The following is a 19,627-nucleotide window of genomic DNA, read 5'->3' on the forward strand; positions in this document are numbered from 1 at the left end:
GTCTATGATTCACTTACTGGCTAACCGCGTTATCCTACTAATACACAGTTATTTTTATGTACTAATACTACTCTTGCTCTGCCTTTTATTTAGTACATGGCATATTCAGCCGACTGCGGAGAGACCTCGCCTAGAGGAATAGAAATCTTGTTCAAGTCCAAGGGTGAGCTATTCTGTCATGCTGTCGTGGACATTCTCATTTTGTCTTAGTCCTTCGTTTAGGACTCAGACGTTTAGATAACTGTTTTAGTTTTATTACCTCATTTTGGGAGTGTTTCCCCTTTTCTATACTGCTATTTGGTTAGAATTTTGGTACGGACGACTTTCAGTTCCTAAAATGTGTTTACTTCCACATATTTTGGATTGATAACTGGATGGTTTTTGAGTTTATGAAAACTCAGTAGTTATTTCTTGATTTAAACCTGCTTCTGCATCTATAAGCTTTGTACACTTCTTGGTTATTGTTGTTGATCTGTTGAAAATAGTTTTTCCATCGAAAAATTAGTGTGGGTGCCAGTCACGGCGGGTCGGAATCGTGACAACTCTAGGACAAGGCAAAGGTAGTATATCACATACAAATATTGTAGCTAAGCAATAAAATTCGTCGCTAATTTTATTTAGCTATGAATTATCAAAATCTTTTATTAACTATGAGCAATTTAGCAATGGATTATTGATGAAGTAATTTATATTTTTTTCTTGTAGGGTATGAAATACAGGTTCAACTTTGGTTAGAAATCTTTCATCAATGATAAATACTACAATCACAAATAAAATTTGATGAAATCAAAATTTTATTGATGAACATTTATGAGTACAGCTTTATTTGTTTATCTCTTGATTCTGTCTCTCCCAAATTTTCTCTTTGATTTGAAGGTTGTTAGTAACGTATTTTTTGAACATAGGGTGACCCTAAAACTCCTTATGATTTATTTGATCTCCAATAACGTCAGGACAACACTTTTCTTTGAGAAAAGTAATACTTAATATCACGATCTCTTTATAAATATTCAAAAATATATGAGATATTTAATATGAGATGTCTTAATCTCTTTATGAATACCCGGAATTTTATAGAATATTCTAGATGACCTTTTAAAAAAATGTGTTACTTTTATATAGGCGTGAGCTAAAATTTACATTAGAATAACTTCTAAAAATCCTAACAAAGATTGAACTCATTTTTTTAAAATTTATAAAAACTCAATACTTATAATATAATAAACTTTAGAAATTACTATAAGCTTCAAATTTCGAATTCGCCTTCACCTCGAACTCTACGTAAGGTTGTTAATTGTTACTAACTGACCAACGGTCAAGAATTTTCTTAGAATATTTATTTTACTTCAATTTTTCAAAATATATAATGCGAGGACAAAGGTCAAATTAAATCTAATTGGGCAATAAATTAATTAACAGCTAAAAGGCACCAAGAATAATTCAAATGATATAGGTGAGAGATTTTTCATATAATATGTCGCGTGTTGGATTTTTGAAATTTTTCAACGCAAATTTAAATTTAATCGATCAAATCAAGATGATAATTAAGTAATTGTAACCAATAAAAGTAAAAAAAATAATTTAAAAAGAGGTAAATCTTGGAATTTCCAACAGTCAAGCAATATCCAATTCTAATCATATTTAGTTAGCTCCAGGATTTAAGCCACATGCAATTCTTTTATACATATATTTATTTATTTGCTCTTTTGCAGAAATCCACATGGGGGTCATCAATTCTAGAAAAAGAACCGTTCTACTAAACTTATTACTCCTATAATTTACAACTAGTACTTCATTTTTAGCAATACTGTTTTTTATTTTTTAAAATAATAATAATAATAATAATAATAATAATAATAATAATAATAATAATAATAATAATAATAATAATAGTAATCTTGTATTTGATAATATTTCTTACTCTTCTTATTATTTTTTGGCAACAAAAAATAATTTATGAATTATTTTTTGAATATAAATAAAGAAGGGATAATTATTGTTATATCCAAAAAGGAAAATTATTTACCATGGGATACCCCATTATTTTCATACCCCTTGTTTTTAACTATTTAGCGCATTTGACTTCTGACGTTGACTCATCTTGCTTGGAAGTATATAATATATTATGATGATATTAAGCAGTTTCGTTGAAGCACCGTCTCTTTCTTCTTGATACTATCAGAGTATATTATATTCTAATGACATCAAGAAGAAATTGTTTGATACCATCAAAGTATAATATCTGATGGTATCAAAGAGCAGCAGTGATGCTGACGTCAGCATGACGTCGTGCTCAAAATTAAAAGGGAGAAAGTGGGTAAAAAGGTAAATAATTTAGGTCATGAGTCTATAAGGGTAAATAATTTGGGTCATAAGTCTATTAAGAGTAAATAATTTGGGTTGGTCCAATTTGAGTAAATAGTTTTACAATTGGTCTATTTTGTGTAGTTTTCCAATAAAGAAAGGGAAATTTTCAAATATGGCAAACCTTTTAAGCATAATTACTCCATATGAGTATAGTTTCTCTAATTACTTATAATGGCAAAGATAAATTTTCCATTATACAAATGTTGTAGCGAATTATACAAAAGCCGTAACGAATTATACAAATGCTATACCCGCAAATTATTTGTATACCAAAATATACAAACATTGGTATTTGTATAACTGGCAGGCGAGATTGAGAGAGAGGAGAAGGAAGGCGAGCGAGATCGAGAGAGGGAGAAGAGAGGCGAGCGAGAGGCGAATTGTATATATATATATATATATGTGTGTGTATGTCGAATTGTATATGTATATTTATCAAAAATTTATATATATGTAACTGGTATACATATGAATTTGTATATCTGACAAGTGAGATTGAGAGAGAGGAGGAGAGAGGCGAGCGAGATCGAGAGGGGGAGGAGAGGTGAGCGAGATAGAGAGAGGGAGGAGAGAGGTGAATTGTATATGTATATCTGTCGAATTGTATATGTATATTTGTCTGAAAAATTGTATAATGGTAACTGATATACATATATATTGTATATCTGGCAGCGAGATTTGCCATACCGCATAAATATATTTGGTTCGAGTCATAATTATTTTAAACTATACCCTAAACGCATAATATATTAGTAAGATTTATCATACCACGTAATTTTTCCACGAAGAAACTCTAACTCAATTAACGGCTGATGAATTCGGGTATATATAATATAAATATATACTTTCTATATACTTAGTGCTCCAATCATGATGTTTTATATTCCTATGTATTATTATGTTCCTTTTTCTTCCTTATAAGGTTCGAAAACATATTCATATATATTTAATATTCTTATAGAAGCGGAGAAACATATTGAAATATCAGTATTTATAGCGCACTCGTGGTTCGAATATACATACGATAATATTTATTTATTATTTTAAAAATGTCATTTATGAATATTATTAGAAGGATCATGCAAATTCAGGTTATACTTTTCAATTCATGAGGATCGAAGATCAAATGAATACAGATTCTTTTTTCGGCAAGTGAAAATATATTTGTAAAAAATAATGAAGCGAGACAAAATTAATTAGTTTGGATTTTGTTGATAAAAAAGAGAGGATTCTTAATTATTCAGATCATAATCGAATTATATGTACTGGTCAATATAATCTCGTATATTCATCTATAATCTCCACGAAATTCTGATTCATCGTCAAAAAGATGAATAAATAATTAAATTCACCTCGAAAGTAAATTTGCATCTTCTAACATCTCGAATTTAGAATCCTCAATGTATTTTCTTTCATCGTAGATTTACTCTTTAGAATTATATGATGTCTTTTGAAGTATAAATAAAAGCACGAAAGGCCGGGCAAAGCCGATTACGGTTGGTATTTGTTTTTGACAGAATAACGGTGACATACTTCTACTTCTCCTTTTTTCTATTTTAAGAAAATATATTTAAAAACTTCAATTCTCTTTTTAACACTATTTTGTTACTTCAAGAACAAAAAAAAAAAAAAACTTTTTCAAGAAAAGATGCAAAATAAGATTTTTTTCTCCATATGGAAGTGATAATTTTTCGTAGGCTTAATTACTCAAGAGTTAATAGTACCATACATATGGCCATTAAAATTTGTTATAGCCAATCTCTTCTCTTTTTTTTTTAGTGTATTTACTTATTTTTTTTTATTCATGTTTGAACCATATCAGTTTTATTTTTTTAATCTTTTTTCTCACGAAGGTTGCTTTCACCCTATCTTATATAACTTCATTCGCAATTCTATCCCTTCTAATGTAGCAACTCAATCCATTAGTAATATTGTCCACTTTGAACTTAGGCCCATATAACTTTAAAACACATTACTACGGTGTAAGACCTGTTGACTTATATACACAATATCTTTTGTGTTTTTATCTTAAGTTAGGGTGGCGCATGCACCTTTTTTATGGACTCAGCGTCTTCAATAAGGTTTGCTTCTCTGCATGCATGAAATTTGCCTTACTAAGTTTGCCTTTTTCAATCGGAATTTGCTTAAACTTAATTGAACTCTAACCCACCATTGACAAGGCTAACATATGGCTGGATCGGATCTAATTACCATTTGTAACAGTTAAATTTGCTAGTGATATTGTCCGTGTTGGGTCTAGATCCACACGACTTTAAAACGTATTACTAAGCCATAAGGTCTGTTTATTTATAATATACCCAACATCTCTCTTATTTTTTGCTGATGTGAGACTTTTATCCTAAGCTACAACTCACACCTAGTATGCCCACACACTATTGAAGCATTTTCATTTTCGTTACTTTTATCTTTTAAACGTATGAGTTGTTAAATGACCAACGTTCTACCCATACAATAAAGTAGATCGAAACACAGCTCTGTAAAGTTTATATTTAAGCTTTTGTGATATATTCTTATTTCTTATAACATAGTACCTCGGACGCGAGCCCTCCTTTAATCCACCGTGCTTCAATACGATGCCCAACGTCATCATCTATCTATCATGTTCTTAAATTATAAATCCAAAATACTTGAAACTTTTCCGCTTTAATATAACTTGTGTATCAATCTTCACTTTACCTCTACTTCATGCATAACATTATTGAACGTGCACTTTGAGTACGATCTATATTTAGTCCTACTTAACCTAAAGTCTTTAGATTTTAAGGGAGAAAATAGCCAAATAACCCCCCAATTTTATACTTCACGGGGGTCCTATCACCCCCTAAACCTTTTAAAAGTGAAATATATACCCCTTACACACTCACAACCAAGTTTATATTAGGCAGTGATTTGCACTCGCCCTGCCAGCCACACAATATTACCTTATATATATATATATATATAAAAATTAAATAATTTTCTTTATTCTTTTTCTTTTATATTTACATTTTCTCTTTTTCTCCTTCCTTTCCCATTCCTCTTTTCTTCTTTCTTATTGTTTTTTGTGAACCTTTTGCAGATCGAAGAGGAGGATACCATCCATGTCTACAACATTCTCTTCTATCTTCATCGAATTTCTAAGCACCATTGAAACCTCAATATTCTCTATTGAAACTAGAGGCAAACGAAAAACTTTGCCGCTGGAACTACTTCTTCTTCCTCTTCTGTTGTTATAATATTATTCTTCAGAGAATCGCTAGTAAATGGTACTGGCCTGTCTAGATGAAGGTATCGGGATAGCATAAAGATTAGTGTTGATTTCTATTTAACAATGTTAACATGAGAAATTAGACTAATGCTTGCAATAATTTTAATAAATGGGTCTGTTACACAAGAATTCTTCTCCATTAATTGGGTTTGTTACCCAACAAAATCTTCTCCATTATTGATAAAAATTTGATTCTCCTGAATTTTAATTTTGATTTTGAGCCACTCATAAATTTTCAAATTAGGGAAAATTGTATGATTTGAAGATGAGAATTGGCTTAGTAGTGGAAACCTGATGAAGGCGGAGACCTAGTGGTTGAGGTTGACTCCGTTTGTAAGTTGGATCCTTGTACTTACGATTTTGCCAACTGAACCCTTAAACTCACTGAAACATAATATTTTAAATCCATCTGACCATTGATCAGGCTTACGTGGTACTAATATTGTTGAGTTGGAAAAATGTTTGAATGCACGCGTCTTAAAGCGAGTGAGTATCTTTTTTTATATTAAAAAACATTTAAAAAATTAAAACAAAAAGAGAAAAATCAGCTCTTCAGCCCCCACCCCACCCCACCCCCTCACCCCAGCCAATCAAATCTCTTATCTCAAAATTCTATTTTAGTTTCTTTAATTTTGAAATTCAAACTCTTTTTCTATGAATCTTCTGAAATTTGGGTTTTCAAATTTTGTTGGTAAAAGAATGAAGTTTAGATAATCTTGAAATTTTGAGAGTCAAAAATAGAAAAGATTTGCAGGAATAGAAGCTGAAAATGAGGGATAAGATTGAAAAATTTCTTTTGTTGCAAAGTTCTCACATCCCTTCTACCACACTCCCATTAATTTCATGAGTATTTTTCGAATCTTGTATGTGTTATTTGTGAAGAGTAATGGTGTATATTGAAAAGTTGAAAAGTTTCATGAAGAAGCTTCAAGAACAATAAATGGGTTTTGTCAATTGATGAAATTAATCCAAAATTGTGATGGAAATTTGTTAGAGTTTGTGTTGATGAACTTTTAGTGTAAAAAAATTCAAATATAATGGGAAGAATTAGATCAATTTGACATGAATTTAGTGCTCAATTATGAGCAAATATGAAAAACATGATATTGAAAATTTTCAGAATGTGCAAACTTATTTTTTAATTTTATTTCTTTATTTTTAATATTTAATTTCCTATGTAGCATTAAAAATGACATGAAATTCTATAAAATGACAAAAAATTCCACATGTAAGCAGTTGTGCTACACGCACATACATAGAATGAGAAAGAGTTTTAAAATATTGTGTTTCAGTGAGTTTAATGGTTCAGTTGGCAAAATCATAAGTATAAGGGTCCAACTTACAAACGGAGCCAAGTATAAGGGTCTATCAGGTCATTCCGCCTATAAAATATCATTACTTAATTTTTTTATTTATAAAAAATATGTCATAATTTATTGTGCGAACGATAATTTTTTATATTTTCAACAATATATGTAATAATTTAATTTGTTTTCATGTATTAATTTAAAACCAAGAGATTTATTATATCATTTCGAAATATGAAGGGGTTATATATTATTTTACAAAATCAACAAATATTAAAGCTCATCACATGCTTTAATATATGTTGGGAGCGCCACCTCCGAATAGACGATGTAATGTGTGATTCGTATTTAGTCGGAGCTCTACGGACTCCAAAAAATCATGAGTATTCTAATATGGAAAAATTATCTAATTATAATCCTTTATTTACCATATTTATCTAAGTGTTTCAATAATTAGATATTTCCAATATAAATTTTGATTTTTTTTTATTATGTGTATTCTCAAATGCTTATTATATAAAAATAAAGATTCAATTGAAATAAATTATAGTTCAAATATTGTAAATAAAATTTATTGAAATTTAAATGATTATCAATATATTTATGCTTTCTACTCATTTTTTTTTATCTCACTAGAAATAAAATTTTTAATACTTTTTATGTTATTTTCGACAGTATAATATTAAATAAAATAAAATAATAAATTAAATAATTATTTTTAATTATTTGGGATTGAAAGATAATTAATACTATTGAGTATTGTTAAATCACCGAACTATAACAACCTAACCCATAGGTTCCCCTGCACCCTTCGCATGCATGCCCAGCCGAAACTAAAACCAATGAGAATCCATCATTCAAGGTAGGGTCGAGTTTATTCGAAATTTATGAATTCAACTTGTCGATTATTGATTTGTAGTCATACTAAAATGTTATAACTATTAATATATTGATTTATTAATTTTTGATTTATAGACTGTTATTCATTTAATCATTAAAATTTAATATAAAAATAATAATAATTAAAAATTATTTGGAGATAAGGTTGCATTTTACTCAAAAGCAGTTGTAGTCTTGTAGAATAGCTCAAAATTTAAGAAAAACAGATATAAAAGTATGAAATTAAATTTTAAGTCAAAGACATTATGTATTAAATGGTACAAATATAATTTATTAATTTATTATCGGATTATCAGTTAATCTTTTGAGAAAAAACATCAAACTATTAAAAATTAATAATCCGATAATTAAAAAAAGAAAAACTTACCTAAATGCACAACTTATTTATCATAACCTCTAAAATTTTCTGATATTTAAAAAAATTCAAAAATTTCCTCTCGGATACATCACTTTCAGCTCGCTGATCCATCTGTATCTCCCTCACGGATACATCTCTCTCCTCTCAGATATATCCCTCCCATATATATATATATATATATATATATATTCGGATGTCCTATTCCCTCAATGATACATCTCTATCCCTTCTTTGGTACATGCATTTTCCTCTCGGATTTATCACTTCCCTATCTATTCACATGTCTGCAGATGTATTCAAAAGTCAAATGATGTATTTGGAATTCATAAATTTTAAGAAATTTTATGATTTGAAAAAAATAAAAAAATAATGTAATTACTCTTAATATTATAAAATTTATGAAAATTATACTTAAAAAATTAAAATCAATAATTCATTATCAATAAATCAATAACTTTTTTTAATTTCAAATTATCGATTTTGATTTAGTTTTGAACCATCCTAATCCAAAGGTGCTGTATATAGTCGATGTAATGTAAATTTGCATTAAGTAATTATTTCTATTGCTCCTGCTATTTAAAAATACCGACGATAAATAGGTATTGAATATTTTTCTTTTTTGGTATTAATTTCTATGATATCCTTTACATTATATTTCGTTTATAAAAAGTCACATTCTTTTAACTAATGGTACTATTCTGTTTTACCTTAATTGGGTTCTATTTAATATTTTATTTGAAGAAAAAATAACTAAAGTAAGTATTCAAGTAATTTTTAGTAAATATAATAAAGTATTTTCTTATTTTTGTAAGTAAAGTAATAATGATTAAATTTAAAAATTTCATTATCACTAACAAAACTAGTTTGATAAAATATGTTTCTAATTAAAGTTTTCTTAAAGAGTAATATAAAACAGCGGGAATATTTTATTATGTTGGTTAATAAATTTTAAATAAAATTAGTTAGAGCCCGTTTGGATGAGCTTAAAAAAAGTAACTTTTATGTATGAAGTGCTTTTAGAACTTTAAAGTGCTGAAAGTTATTTTTATAAATAAGCAGTTGAGTGTTTGGATAAAAGTGCTTAAATGAGAAAAATTATGTGAATTTTAGGGTTAAAAGAATAAAAAGGGTAGTTTGGGAATTTAGTTAAAATATAAGGGATATAAAAGTAATTTCCATGGTCAAAGAAAATGACTTTCAGCACTTAGAAAAAAAAAGTTAGTAATCCTAACTTTTCATTTTTGACTGACTTTAAGAACTTTCTGGCTTAAAGTTAGCATTAGGCAAACACGTCCAAAAGCTGAAAAGGGGCTTTAAGTTGGTTTTGATCAAAATAGGCTTAGTTACTTTAATTAATAATTCTAAACGCCCCATTGGGTTCCGCAATTCATAAAAAAAATCTTTTGCCACCATTTTTTAATTCTCTTAACGACTTGACTGCTCTCTATCTTGCGCCAGGGTGACCAGTGCGCACTGACCGTCATTTTCTACGTGTCGCTTGCATGTCCTCGTTAACTCTGACGTGTTCATTTTACAATATTTGAGCGCAGTATATCCTCAGCGCACGTTAGCTTTGCTGTTCTTTTATTTTTTTCAATTTCCCACTCGATTTTTAGTTCTTTTTACTCTGCGCTTAAAATATACATCACCTTAACAACTGGTTCGTCTCTCTCTCTCTCTCTCCTCTCTGCAGAAGCCGAAAATCCATTTGCTTAAAGCTTATTTGTCAGCTAGCTTCTGCTCTGTTACAAGTTTTTGATATCTTCAAGGAAAAAAGAGCATTTATATCGTTTTTGATTACTTATCCTATAAGGTTTTTTTTGTTGTATATGTATTTGTATTCATGGTGTTATATGAATTCGTGTGAAATTGTTTTTGTTCTCCATATACAATAACAAGGTAGCAGATTTCATATCTTTCCGACAACACGGTTAAAGTTGAAAGGTAAGTATAAGCAAAATAATGTATTTTGCTCCTTCTTGTTGTTGGTGGTGATCGGTATTCTGATAAAAAATTGTGGAAGTTTTCCGACGGTTGTACGGTGAATCGGATTTTGGTGGTGGTGGTGGAGACTTGCTTTCATTAAAGGTGAAAAGTAGTTGAGGAACAAGTAGGAGAGGAGTGATTGAAGCGTGCGGGTGTGGAAACTTTTTTTTTTTTTTTTGGGTTGGGTGAGATTTTTGTTCACGTGAGGATTGTGAAAAAATGCCGCATAGAACGACTTACTTTTTTCCAAGGCAATTTCCTGACCGTGGGTTCGATGCATCTGCAAAGTTTGTTAATGATCACGAGAAGAAGATCAGTGACGTTGAAGATCGAAAATCTTCTTCAAAAGAGAGCGATGTCACATCGAAACAGCTGACAAGTGATGTGAAAGAGACTAATACCAATAATGATGCTTCATTTTCGTACGGGAACCGTGATAAGATTCACGGGAAGCAATTGGCTGCTTTTGTGAACTGGCTGACGGAGAAAAATAAGAAAGGGAAATCAATACAGAATCACGTGAAAATCAAATTGGATGATGGAGATACAGAGGATGAACATGAGCTTTTGCTTCCTGTTCCTCCTGAAGCTGTACCGATACATGAATTGCAGGTTGATAGCCACGTGGCACCGCCGGAGCAGAAACAGCAGAGGACATTTGATCGGAAACCGTCATTGCAGAGGTTATCGAGTAGCGGAAGCAATTACAGTTGTGTGGGGAAGCAATTCGAGAGACAAACTTCGTTGCAAAGGCTGTCGAGTTGGGGAAGTACTAGTTATGCGGGGAGTTTGTTTTCAGGAACGACAGTTGATGGGAACTGGCCGAGTACAGGAGTTAAAGACACGCAGACGTCGACGACAAGGGAAGTGGTGGTGCAGGAGGCAGAAGAGAGAGTTGATAGCGAGGATACATTGATGCAGAAGTCGAAGGAGAGCTATTACTTGCAGCTCACGCTCGCTAAAAGGCTTGTAGAGCAAGCAATGCTTGCTTCTGGAGAGCCTATACTTCTGCAGGAGTGCAAAAGTATCAAGGGCCTTGGTGGATCTTCTGATGCTCAAACTGTGTCTTATCGTTTATGGGTATATATATCCCCCTCTCTTCTTCCTTCCTCCCTCTCAATCACACACACACACTATAGTTCTGGGGGGAAATGCATGCCTTTTTTTTTTCCTTCCAAAATTGGGAGGGTGAGAAATGGGGAAGGGGATTACAAGGTGTGAAATCCTCGCCAACGACAGGTAGCCAACCAAGTGAGCTACTCAGGAAGAGCATGCCTGGTAGTTATTCTTATGGGGGGAAATAATTCTGTTTCCTGTTAGTTTAGCTGTAAGCATTCGTCATTTAATTTTAACTGTGGATTCGTAATTATCTAATGGTGAAGTTTGTGAAAAATTTCAGGTGAGTGGTTCGTTGTCTTATGCTGATAAGATATCGGATGGGTTTTATAACATATTAGGAATGAATCCATATCTGTGGGTCATGTGTAATGCAACAGAGGATGGTAAACAAATACCATCTCTAATGGCATTAAAAGGAATTGAACCCAGTGAGACATCAATGGAGGTTGTTCTTATTGATAGGCGTGGGGATTCAAGGCTCAGGGAATTAGAAGATAAAGCTCAAGAAATTTACTTTGCTGCTGAGAATACGCTAGTCTTGGCAGAAAACCTTGGCAAGCTTGTGGCTGTCCATATGGGGTAGGTTTATTGATTTTCTTCGAAGTATGCTCTTTTGCACTTTATATTCTTCTGTATGATATTGGATTCCTTGAAATTTAAGGGGCTCTTTTCCGGTGGAGCAAGGTGATCTTCATCAGCGGTGGAAAGCTGTTAGCAAGAGATTAAAAGATCTGCAGAAGTGCATTGTGCTACCAATTGGCAGTTTCTCCTCAGGACTTTGCAGGCACAGAGCTATTCTGTTCAAGGTTAGTGAGAGACCTCTTTTTCATGTCTTCAAATTCTCAATCGTCTTTTTCTCATGCTTTGCTATTAGAGCTATCTAGAAATTGCTTCCCTCCTCCCCTCTCCTGGTGTTTTTCATGGTTTAATTAACTTTATCTGCCCATTAGTTGGTATAGTAGGAGAAAAATAAGTAAGAAATTACATATTCAAAAACTGTTAAATCTTTCGGTCCGAAACCTGAGAAGTAACGTACTGCGAATAAGATGAAATGTTCCGATTAAGGGTCAAACGAATTACACTAAGTGACTGGAAAGAAGCTAGTTATAGTGCAATATTGACTATGCCATACAAGGAGGTGTTTCAAGTTTGTGATTAATTTGGAGGGTGATCAATTGCCCCTTTTGATGAGTTTTTCAGTGTCGTATAGTCTTGACAATTTAATGTGGCTACCACATCAAGGAAATAGATGCTAGATGTTAACTGAAACACATTTAGGTGCCAAAATAAGAGGAGGCAGCAGCATTGGTACTAAAGGAGTGTAACAAATAAATTCTGATTGTTAAAAAGAAAAATATAATCTTTGGTAATGCAATTGATCTTTAATCATTTTGAGCAATTTTTTTGCTCCCAAAACCTCTGTGGTTTGTTAGATTCCTCAATGCTGCAATCAGGCTTGAGAAGTTTTGTGCTTGATTAGTGAATTCAGTATGATGTTTGATAAAGGGACATATTGATTGTTTTCATAACTTTTGAGCTACTAAAAAAAAATTAAGGTTCTGCTTGGCACGCACCATAGACATTAAAAGGTATTGCATAAAAAATACCAGTTGAAGTAGTTGAGGAGAAATAATCATAATGGATCTTATCCAGTAAGGAATATGTGAAGTTAAGGCTCGTCATATTCATTTTGGAATATCTTCTCTCCATATAATTGTTTAATGGGCAGGGTGAGATAGGGTTCTGACTTGCTCTCTCATTCATCATTCTTGTAATTAGTTGATTATTGAAAGGAAGCTTTTAGAAGACTCAAATTTAATTGGTGATTTTATAATATACAGAAATTGGCGGATTACGTAGGTTTGCCTTGTAGGATAGCTCGAGGTTGCAAGTATTGTGTCGCAGATCACCGGTCTTCTTGTGTGGTGATAATTGAGGATGACAGAAGATTGTCAAGGTAAAACATGTTATCTACTATCTCTTCAATCAAAGCAGTTATCTCCTCTACCATCAACAAGTATTTTCTCCTTAGTGAGTATGATTTTTGTTTCAAATGTATCTCCAAAATTTTGGATCTGATATAATGTTTCAGACCTCATTATTGGTTATTTACTTCATACTTGACATTTCTTTCACCATCTTTAATTGTGCTTTCTTGAGTATTACAGATTAAAGTAGTAGACCTTTGCTTATTTGATTTTGCATTATAATCTTTTGTAAGGTCCGATACATTTTTGAAAATCCCAGGTCCAACGATCAGGAGATCTGATACTTGTTTTAAATACCGATGAGTTTGATGTTTATTTTTAGTTCATTGTTATTGACTTGTGTGGTTATTTTATCAGAGAATTTGTGGTTGATCTTGTTGGGGATCCGGGAAACGTACATGGTCCAGATTCCTCTATCAATGGAGGTGTATTGTCTCCTGTGCCTTCACCACTTCAAGTGTCTCATTTGAAAGAGTTTCAACAACCTTATATGGATAGTGATATAAGTAATCAGTTACGGCATTCAAATGACACATTTGCTCCTCCGGAAAATGATTTGCATACAGGTGTGCTATTATTTAAGTAGCGCTGTGTAGCTTTTAATTGGTGCTCCTATTGATAGAAGAAAAGTAACGTCACTGGTTGAACATGAAGTAGTTTATATATCATTAAGGATAGACAACTGGCCTTCTTACATGGATCGCTATATATGTTTTATCTCTCTTACAAAGTATCCTGCTTTCAGCACAGGAAAAGGCTTATGTGGAAGTTCTCTTCTGGACTTTATTGAAAGAGCTTGTTTATGCATTTGCTTAGTTGTTAGAATCAGCAGTTGGGAAATTTTTGAAGTTCAGAATCTTCATTGTCACCATTAGAGTAAATAAATTTGTGATTTCTATTCTTGCAGACCCCCATGTTGAGAGTAAACCTGTGGAGGAAATTGTTGTCAGTGATAAGCCAAAATTTCCAAATGATCCACTTTACCAACCTTATCAAGCTTTGGAAGTTGAACCGCGTGAAGTTCTTGTTGCGGCTGAAACAGCAGGAGATGAGAATTCTAGACCTAGAGAAGACAAAGTTATTATCAGGCAGACTTACAAGAAGGAGGTTGTTCTGTCCAAAAACTCACCATTGCATCCTGGCAGACCGCCAAAAGCTACTTTAATAGGTAAAATGGATGTAATGGAGCTTGGAAGTAGAACTGGGAACCGAGAGAAACATCCGACAGCAACAAATCCAAGATATCTGCATCTTGAGCCTTTTCTTGCAATGGACTGGCTTGAGATCTCATGGGATGAATTGCATATAAAAGAGCGTGTTGGTGCTGGTGCGTCTTTGTCAATATATCTATTGATTGTAAATTAATCCTCATTTATTGAACCCTGTTTGACATCAGTATATCTTGATGTACTACTCTTCTTTCATGCAGGTTCATTTGGAACAGTACATCGTGCTGAATGGAATGGATCGGTGAGTGTTATTTATTTGTGTTGTCGCAATGAAATTCATGATAATTTACAAGATTAGAAGATTCTGTTCAACCCTAAAAAAAAGTTATAATCATTTTGCATGTTTGTACCTGTATTGACTGCATTACACATTAAAGGAGTAGGGATGATGTCGTGTCAATTGTTAAGGCAAATGTGTAAATCTCATTGAAGTAAGACATTTGTGTAACTCCATGTCAATAGAATTGTAATGTTCAGATCATTGCTTGATGATGCTAGTGGTATCTTGTTGTTGACTAAACTTCCCCGCATGAGGTAGTCCAATTTGCTCTTACTTTGTGGTTTCTAGATTAGATATTTCCTCTTAACTTGCATGTATTACTAGGAGAAAAAGGATTGGCAACAAATGCATGAAGTTGAAGTTCCAAACATTTTTAGAAGATGCTTTGTGGAGACTATTTTTAGTTTCGGAAACAGTGTGCCTTTTTTTTTTCTTTCTGACTGATCAGGTATGGTACTAACTACTGCAGGATGTTGCAGTCAAGCTTCTAACCGTCCAGGATTTTCATGATGATCAGTTGAAGGAGTTTCTAAGGGAGGTGAGAGCATATAATTGTTGGTCGAACTGTTGTATGCTGGCTACAATAAAATGTTTTAGGTTTCGGATAAAGATAAGCCTACTTTCTGCATCTGATCTTTTTCTTCTTTTTCTTGTTTCCCCTGTATGGCAAGGGTAGCACAAAAAGGCTGAACTACAGAAAGAAATAGTGCATTTTTTTTGTTTAGTTTAATCGACACAGTATCTGACCCAACTAGCTTGGGATTGAGACATAGTAGTAGTTGTTGTAGTTTAATCTTGGCATTTTGCAATCTAGTCTCAATTTGTTGTGAATTGCATTCATATCTATGCTTGTGAGATTCTTAAATCTAGTTCATGGATTTTGTGAAAAGAAGGTTTCCTGTATTGAATAGAGTGATCCTGCAGTTTTTCACCTTCTCCTGTGTTCCATTGTCATTATGGTCATTGTATTGGTGTCCATTGTTGGATGGTAACTCAGCACTCATGTTTTCTCTGAAGGTTGCAATTATGAAACGCGTCCGTCATCCAAATGTGGTGTTGTTCATGGGGGCTGTTACCAAACGCCCTCATCTATCAATTGTGACTGAATATTTGCCTAGGTAACTTGTGTTTCAGTAGCTGCATAACATTCTAACTTTCTAACTTCAAGTACTTGAGGGGCCTAAAGTTTCTGTGCCTTGTTTATGATGATAGAGGAAGCCTTTACCGCCTGATACACAGGCCAGCTGCTGGGGAATTGTTGGACCAGAGGAGACGTATCCGTATGGCTTTGGATGTGGTTTGTGCCAATTTCACATTTTCCCAGTTTCATACTTTTGATTCTTTCACCTAGAAAAATTTCTTATTCACTTGAAATACAGGCCAAGGGTATCAATTATCTTCATTGTCTGAGCCCACCCATTGTGCATTGGGATCTGAAATCTCCTAACCTATTGGTTGATAAAAATTGGAATGTAAAGGTAAACTGTTGCCTACTTACCTTCGAGTTGAAAGGTGAACTTGCTGTTTTGATATTCTGAAATGTTTCTTCCAGGTGTGTGATTTTGGTCTGTCAAGATTTAAAGCTAATACGTTCATATCATCAAAATCAGTTGCTGGAACTGTAAGTACCTTCCAACACACAAACTATTTTTTATATGCTAGAACAGGTAGCATATGTATCTTATTCCAAATAAAAATGAGCAAGGAAATACTTGTGCTGAGGTGCTTATTCTTCAGCCTCCCCTATTTATCAACGAACTTGTGCAAACTCTTCACTTTTGGTGCCGAACGTGTGTCGACACGACATAAGTGTGGTATCCGCACCAAATATCGATTTTGGTTACTTTGATCAAAATCAATTGAGAAATTCGAGATGGATACAATTTAGGCATATGTTCTTTTATCGTTAAAAGATATTTGTATTAAAAAGTCCGCAACCAGAAGGTTCTTTAAAGATATTTACAGGCCTAACATCATTGAATGTGCAATTAACTCAAGAAGTCTATCATGGCCTCTATATCATTTGCAATAGTCATGTTACACCAAAAGAGACATTTAAGAGATGCATTTGTAAATAATAATTACAGATTTAAACTTGCTCTCAAAAATTTTTGCATTCCTTTCCTTCCAAATAGTCCACCATAATTTAGGTATGTTTTTACAACTATATTTTTAGATAATTAAAATAATTTTTAGCTGAAACCCCATACCCGTATCCATACTTGGTTCGGTACACCCGAATCTTTAAATTTATTTCATGGAGAATCCGATCTGTAGATCCGCAATCGTATCGGTCACCCCGCCCGAGTTCAAGCAACTAGAGAATTATGAGCTGCTTGGCTCCATTTACTGATCTTAGATGCCAAGTCTTTTTTCCATTAGGATTGCAAAAACATGCAAATTGAGTTCTGTAGGGCCTCTGATACAGGCAGCAGTTATTTTTGTGCCATGATGACTTCTAGATCACAACTATTTCTTTCTATTATCTATATTTTAGCCAAGTTCTAATATTTGAAAACCACATCTTATTATCTACGTTTGAGTCAAAGTTCGGATGTGGACAAACCATGTTTTTCTGTGAAAATCGGCGTGCAAAGTATATGGGGAGTACGGAAATAGTTGAGAATTTTACAGTCTCTCTTGTCTCTTGGTTTCTTCAGTAGGAAAAATTGCTTTAATTGCTTTCTATAGTTCATGAAATACAATTACTCTAATTTTTGCGCCTTTTACTCTATGAATATATCCGTTATCAACAGTGTACCTACTTCCCTTGCCAGTACAAAGTCGTCTTTTTCGAACTCTACATCTTGCAGGTTGAGCAATTTCTTGTACGTCCTTCAATCAGCGTGTAATTCTCTTGCTTTTTGTTTCAGCCTGAATGGATGGCCCCCGAATTTCTTCGCGGGGAGCCCTCAAATGAGAAGTCTGATGTCTACAGCTTTGGTGTAATAATATGGGAGCTTGTCACCATGCAACAACCTTGGAATGGACTGAGCCCTGCGCAGGTTTACTTCTTCCCTGCTGCACCCCACACCCCATACTTCTCCCGGACTTAAATATCAAAAAAGACATGTATTTGACGTGTTATTTGTGAGCTTTCAGGTAGTTGGCGCTGTAGCTTTCCAGAACAGGAGGCTCACTGTTCCACAGAATACTTCTCCAATGTTGGCATCTCTTATGGAAGCCTGCTGGAATGAGTAAGTAAACATTTTAATACTATAGGCCTTAAATTATGTAGGAACAAGAAGCATCAACATCCTATCTTTTTCATCTCGATCTCTACTTGTCAAATTGTGCTGTCGATCATGTTGACGGATACTCTGCCTCTTCTCTCTATTTCCATCAGTTAATAGTTTCACATTTTCTTGCAGTGATCCGGCACAACGCCCATCCTTCGCTAACATTGTGGATACATTAAAGAAACTACTCAAGTCTCCACTACAGTTGATTCAGATGGGAGGAACCTTGAAGAGTTAGATACTCTCCACTTGTGTTGGAGAAGAATAAAGTCATCATAGTTCAAAGATATATATAATTACTTAATGCTGACGAAGTCCGAAAACTTTGCCCAACAACTGCAGATATGTTGGCTCTCTTCAACTTTTTGAATGATAAACAAGCCTCTGTTAGATCCAGTTAGATAGAGACATCTAACTTTGTCTGCCAATTGCCCTTGCAAATGTGAAATAATTAGAGGTTGAAATTATAACTATGTAGTAGATTTTGGGCAAGTGTTCCTTTTTGTATCTGGGGAAAGTATTCTTGCAGAAGTCTTGTCCTTCTGATTCCTCTACCATGTTAGCACAAATTGTACTGCTACTGCAATAATAATATAGGAAAGGTTCAATTATTTATGGTTTTCTTTAGTATTTGTCTATGTTTATAATCAATCAATTGATACTTGTGAATGTATTACCCCAAAACTGATATGTTTACCTTTTATTAATTTGGGACAATTTCAAATATATACAATAAATTAATTAGTTTGCAATAAATATACTCATGTTATATTTACATAAAAAATAGTCATAATCATAGAAAATATACAGTAATTATATAATATAGCTTGTCAAAAGTCTTTTATACACTGATTATACAATATGAATTATTTATATATGAGTTATACATTAAATATATATTATGATATACTCTATACATGAAATATATATCGAATATACATGAATGTACATCAAATAATTATTTTGTTGATAAATTAAGATGACCCATCGTAATTATCCCTATTAATATTTGCTGAATCAAAGAGAAGGCTGTCCAAAAAGGTCAATGGAAAAAGAGTTAATTGGGTAGATAGCAAATGTAAATTTCGTAGTAGAATTCTCTAATGGTAATTTGGGAAAATTTTAATAGTTCTCACAAATTGTGAATTTGCTACAGAATTCTTTGATGGTAATTTTGGGAGAATTTTAATGGTTCTTATAAATTGTTAGTTTTTTTTACGTTTTATGAGAAAAAACAAATGAATTTTTAAAATGAAATTGCATATTTAAATATAAACTCAACTTCAAATCAATCCTTATTCAAATTAATAATTTCAAGTTCATGTTCAAACTAATTTCAAAGTTCATGTTTAAACACCTACAAAGTTTCGTTATGTATCTTTATCTTCGATAATTTAAAGTGTGACAATTTTATATGAATTCGAGTTTAATTGAGTCATTAAAATGATATGAAATTTTAATTAGTAAAGCGAATAAAAGCATTCTTTACTCATGTAATAAAGCTCTCATATACTTTAAAAAAAAGTTACACATTTGATGTTTGGCCAAAAATATTTAGAGCTAGTCAATATATATATTACTCCATT

General features: G+C 32.7%; 1 protein-coding gene across 1 annotated transcript; it reads left to right on the forward strand.

The window, feature by feature from the left end:
• Positions 1–9,838: 9,838 nt before the first annotated feature.
• LOC129902938 (serine/threonine-protein kinase CTR1) lies at positions 9,839–18,652 on the forward strand. Its single transcript, XM_055978384.1, has 15 exons — positions 9,839–11,266; positions 11,586–11,884; positions 11,967–12,111; positions 13,147–13,262; positions 13,651–13,859; positions 14,201–14,620; positions 14,723–14,763; positions 15,272–15,340; positions 15,820–15,920; positions 16,015–16,099; positions 16,182–16,280; positions 16,355–16,423; positions 17,676–17,807; positions 17,905–17,999; positions 18,174–18,652. The coding sequence occupies exons 1-15, from the start codon at positions 10,406–10,408 to the stop codon at positions 18,277–18,279; spliced, it is 2,847 nt and encodes a 948-aa protein (XP_055834359.1). The 5' UTR covers positions 9,839–10,405; the 3' UTR covers positions 18,280–18,652.
• The last annotated feature ends 975 nt before the right edge of the window (positions 18,653–19,627 follow it).

This window comes from Solanum dulcamara, chromosome 9 (genome assembly GCF_947179165.1).
Source record: "Solanum dulcamara chromosome 9, daSolDulc1.2, whole genome shotgun sequence".
NCBI classification, from domain to species: Eukaryota; Viridiplantae; Streptophyta; class Magnoliopsida; order Solanales; family Solanaceae; genus Solanum; species Solanum dulcamara.

Bases quoted from the DNA above. Each gene is read 5' to 3' on its own strand.
- LOC129902938 (XM_055978384.1), top strand. From the start codon at position 10,406: ATGCCGCATAGAACGACTTACTTTTTTCCAAGGCAATTTCCTGACCGT. The intron at 11,267-11,585 runs GTATATATATCC...GAAAAATTTCAG, and splicing joins CTGTGTCTTATCGTTTATGG to GTGAGTGGTTCGTTGTCTTA. The intron at 16,281-16,354 runs GTAAACTGTTGC...TGTTTCTTCCAG, and splicing joins ATAAAAATTGGAATGTAAAG to GTGTGTGATTTTGGTCTGTC.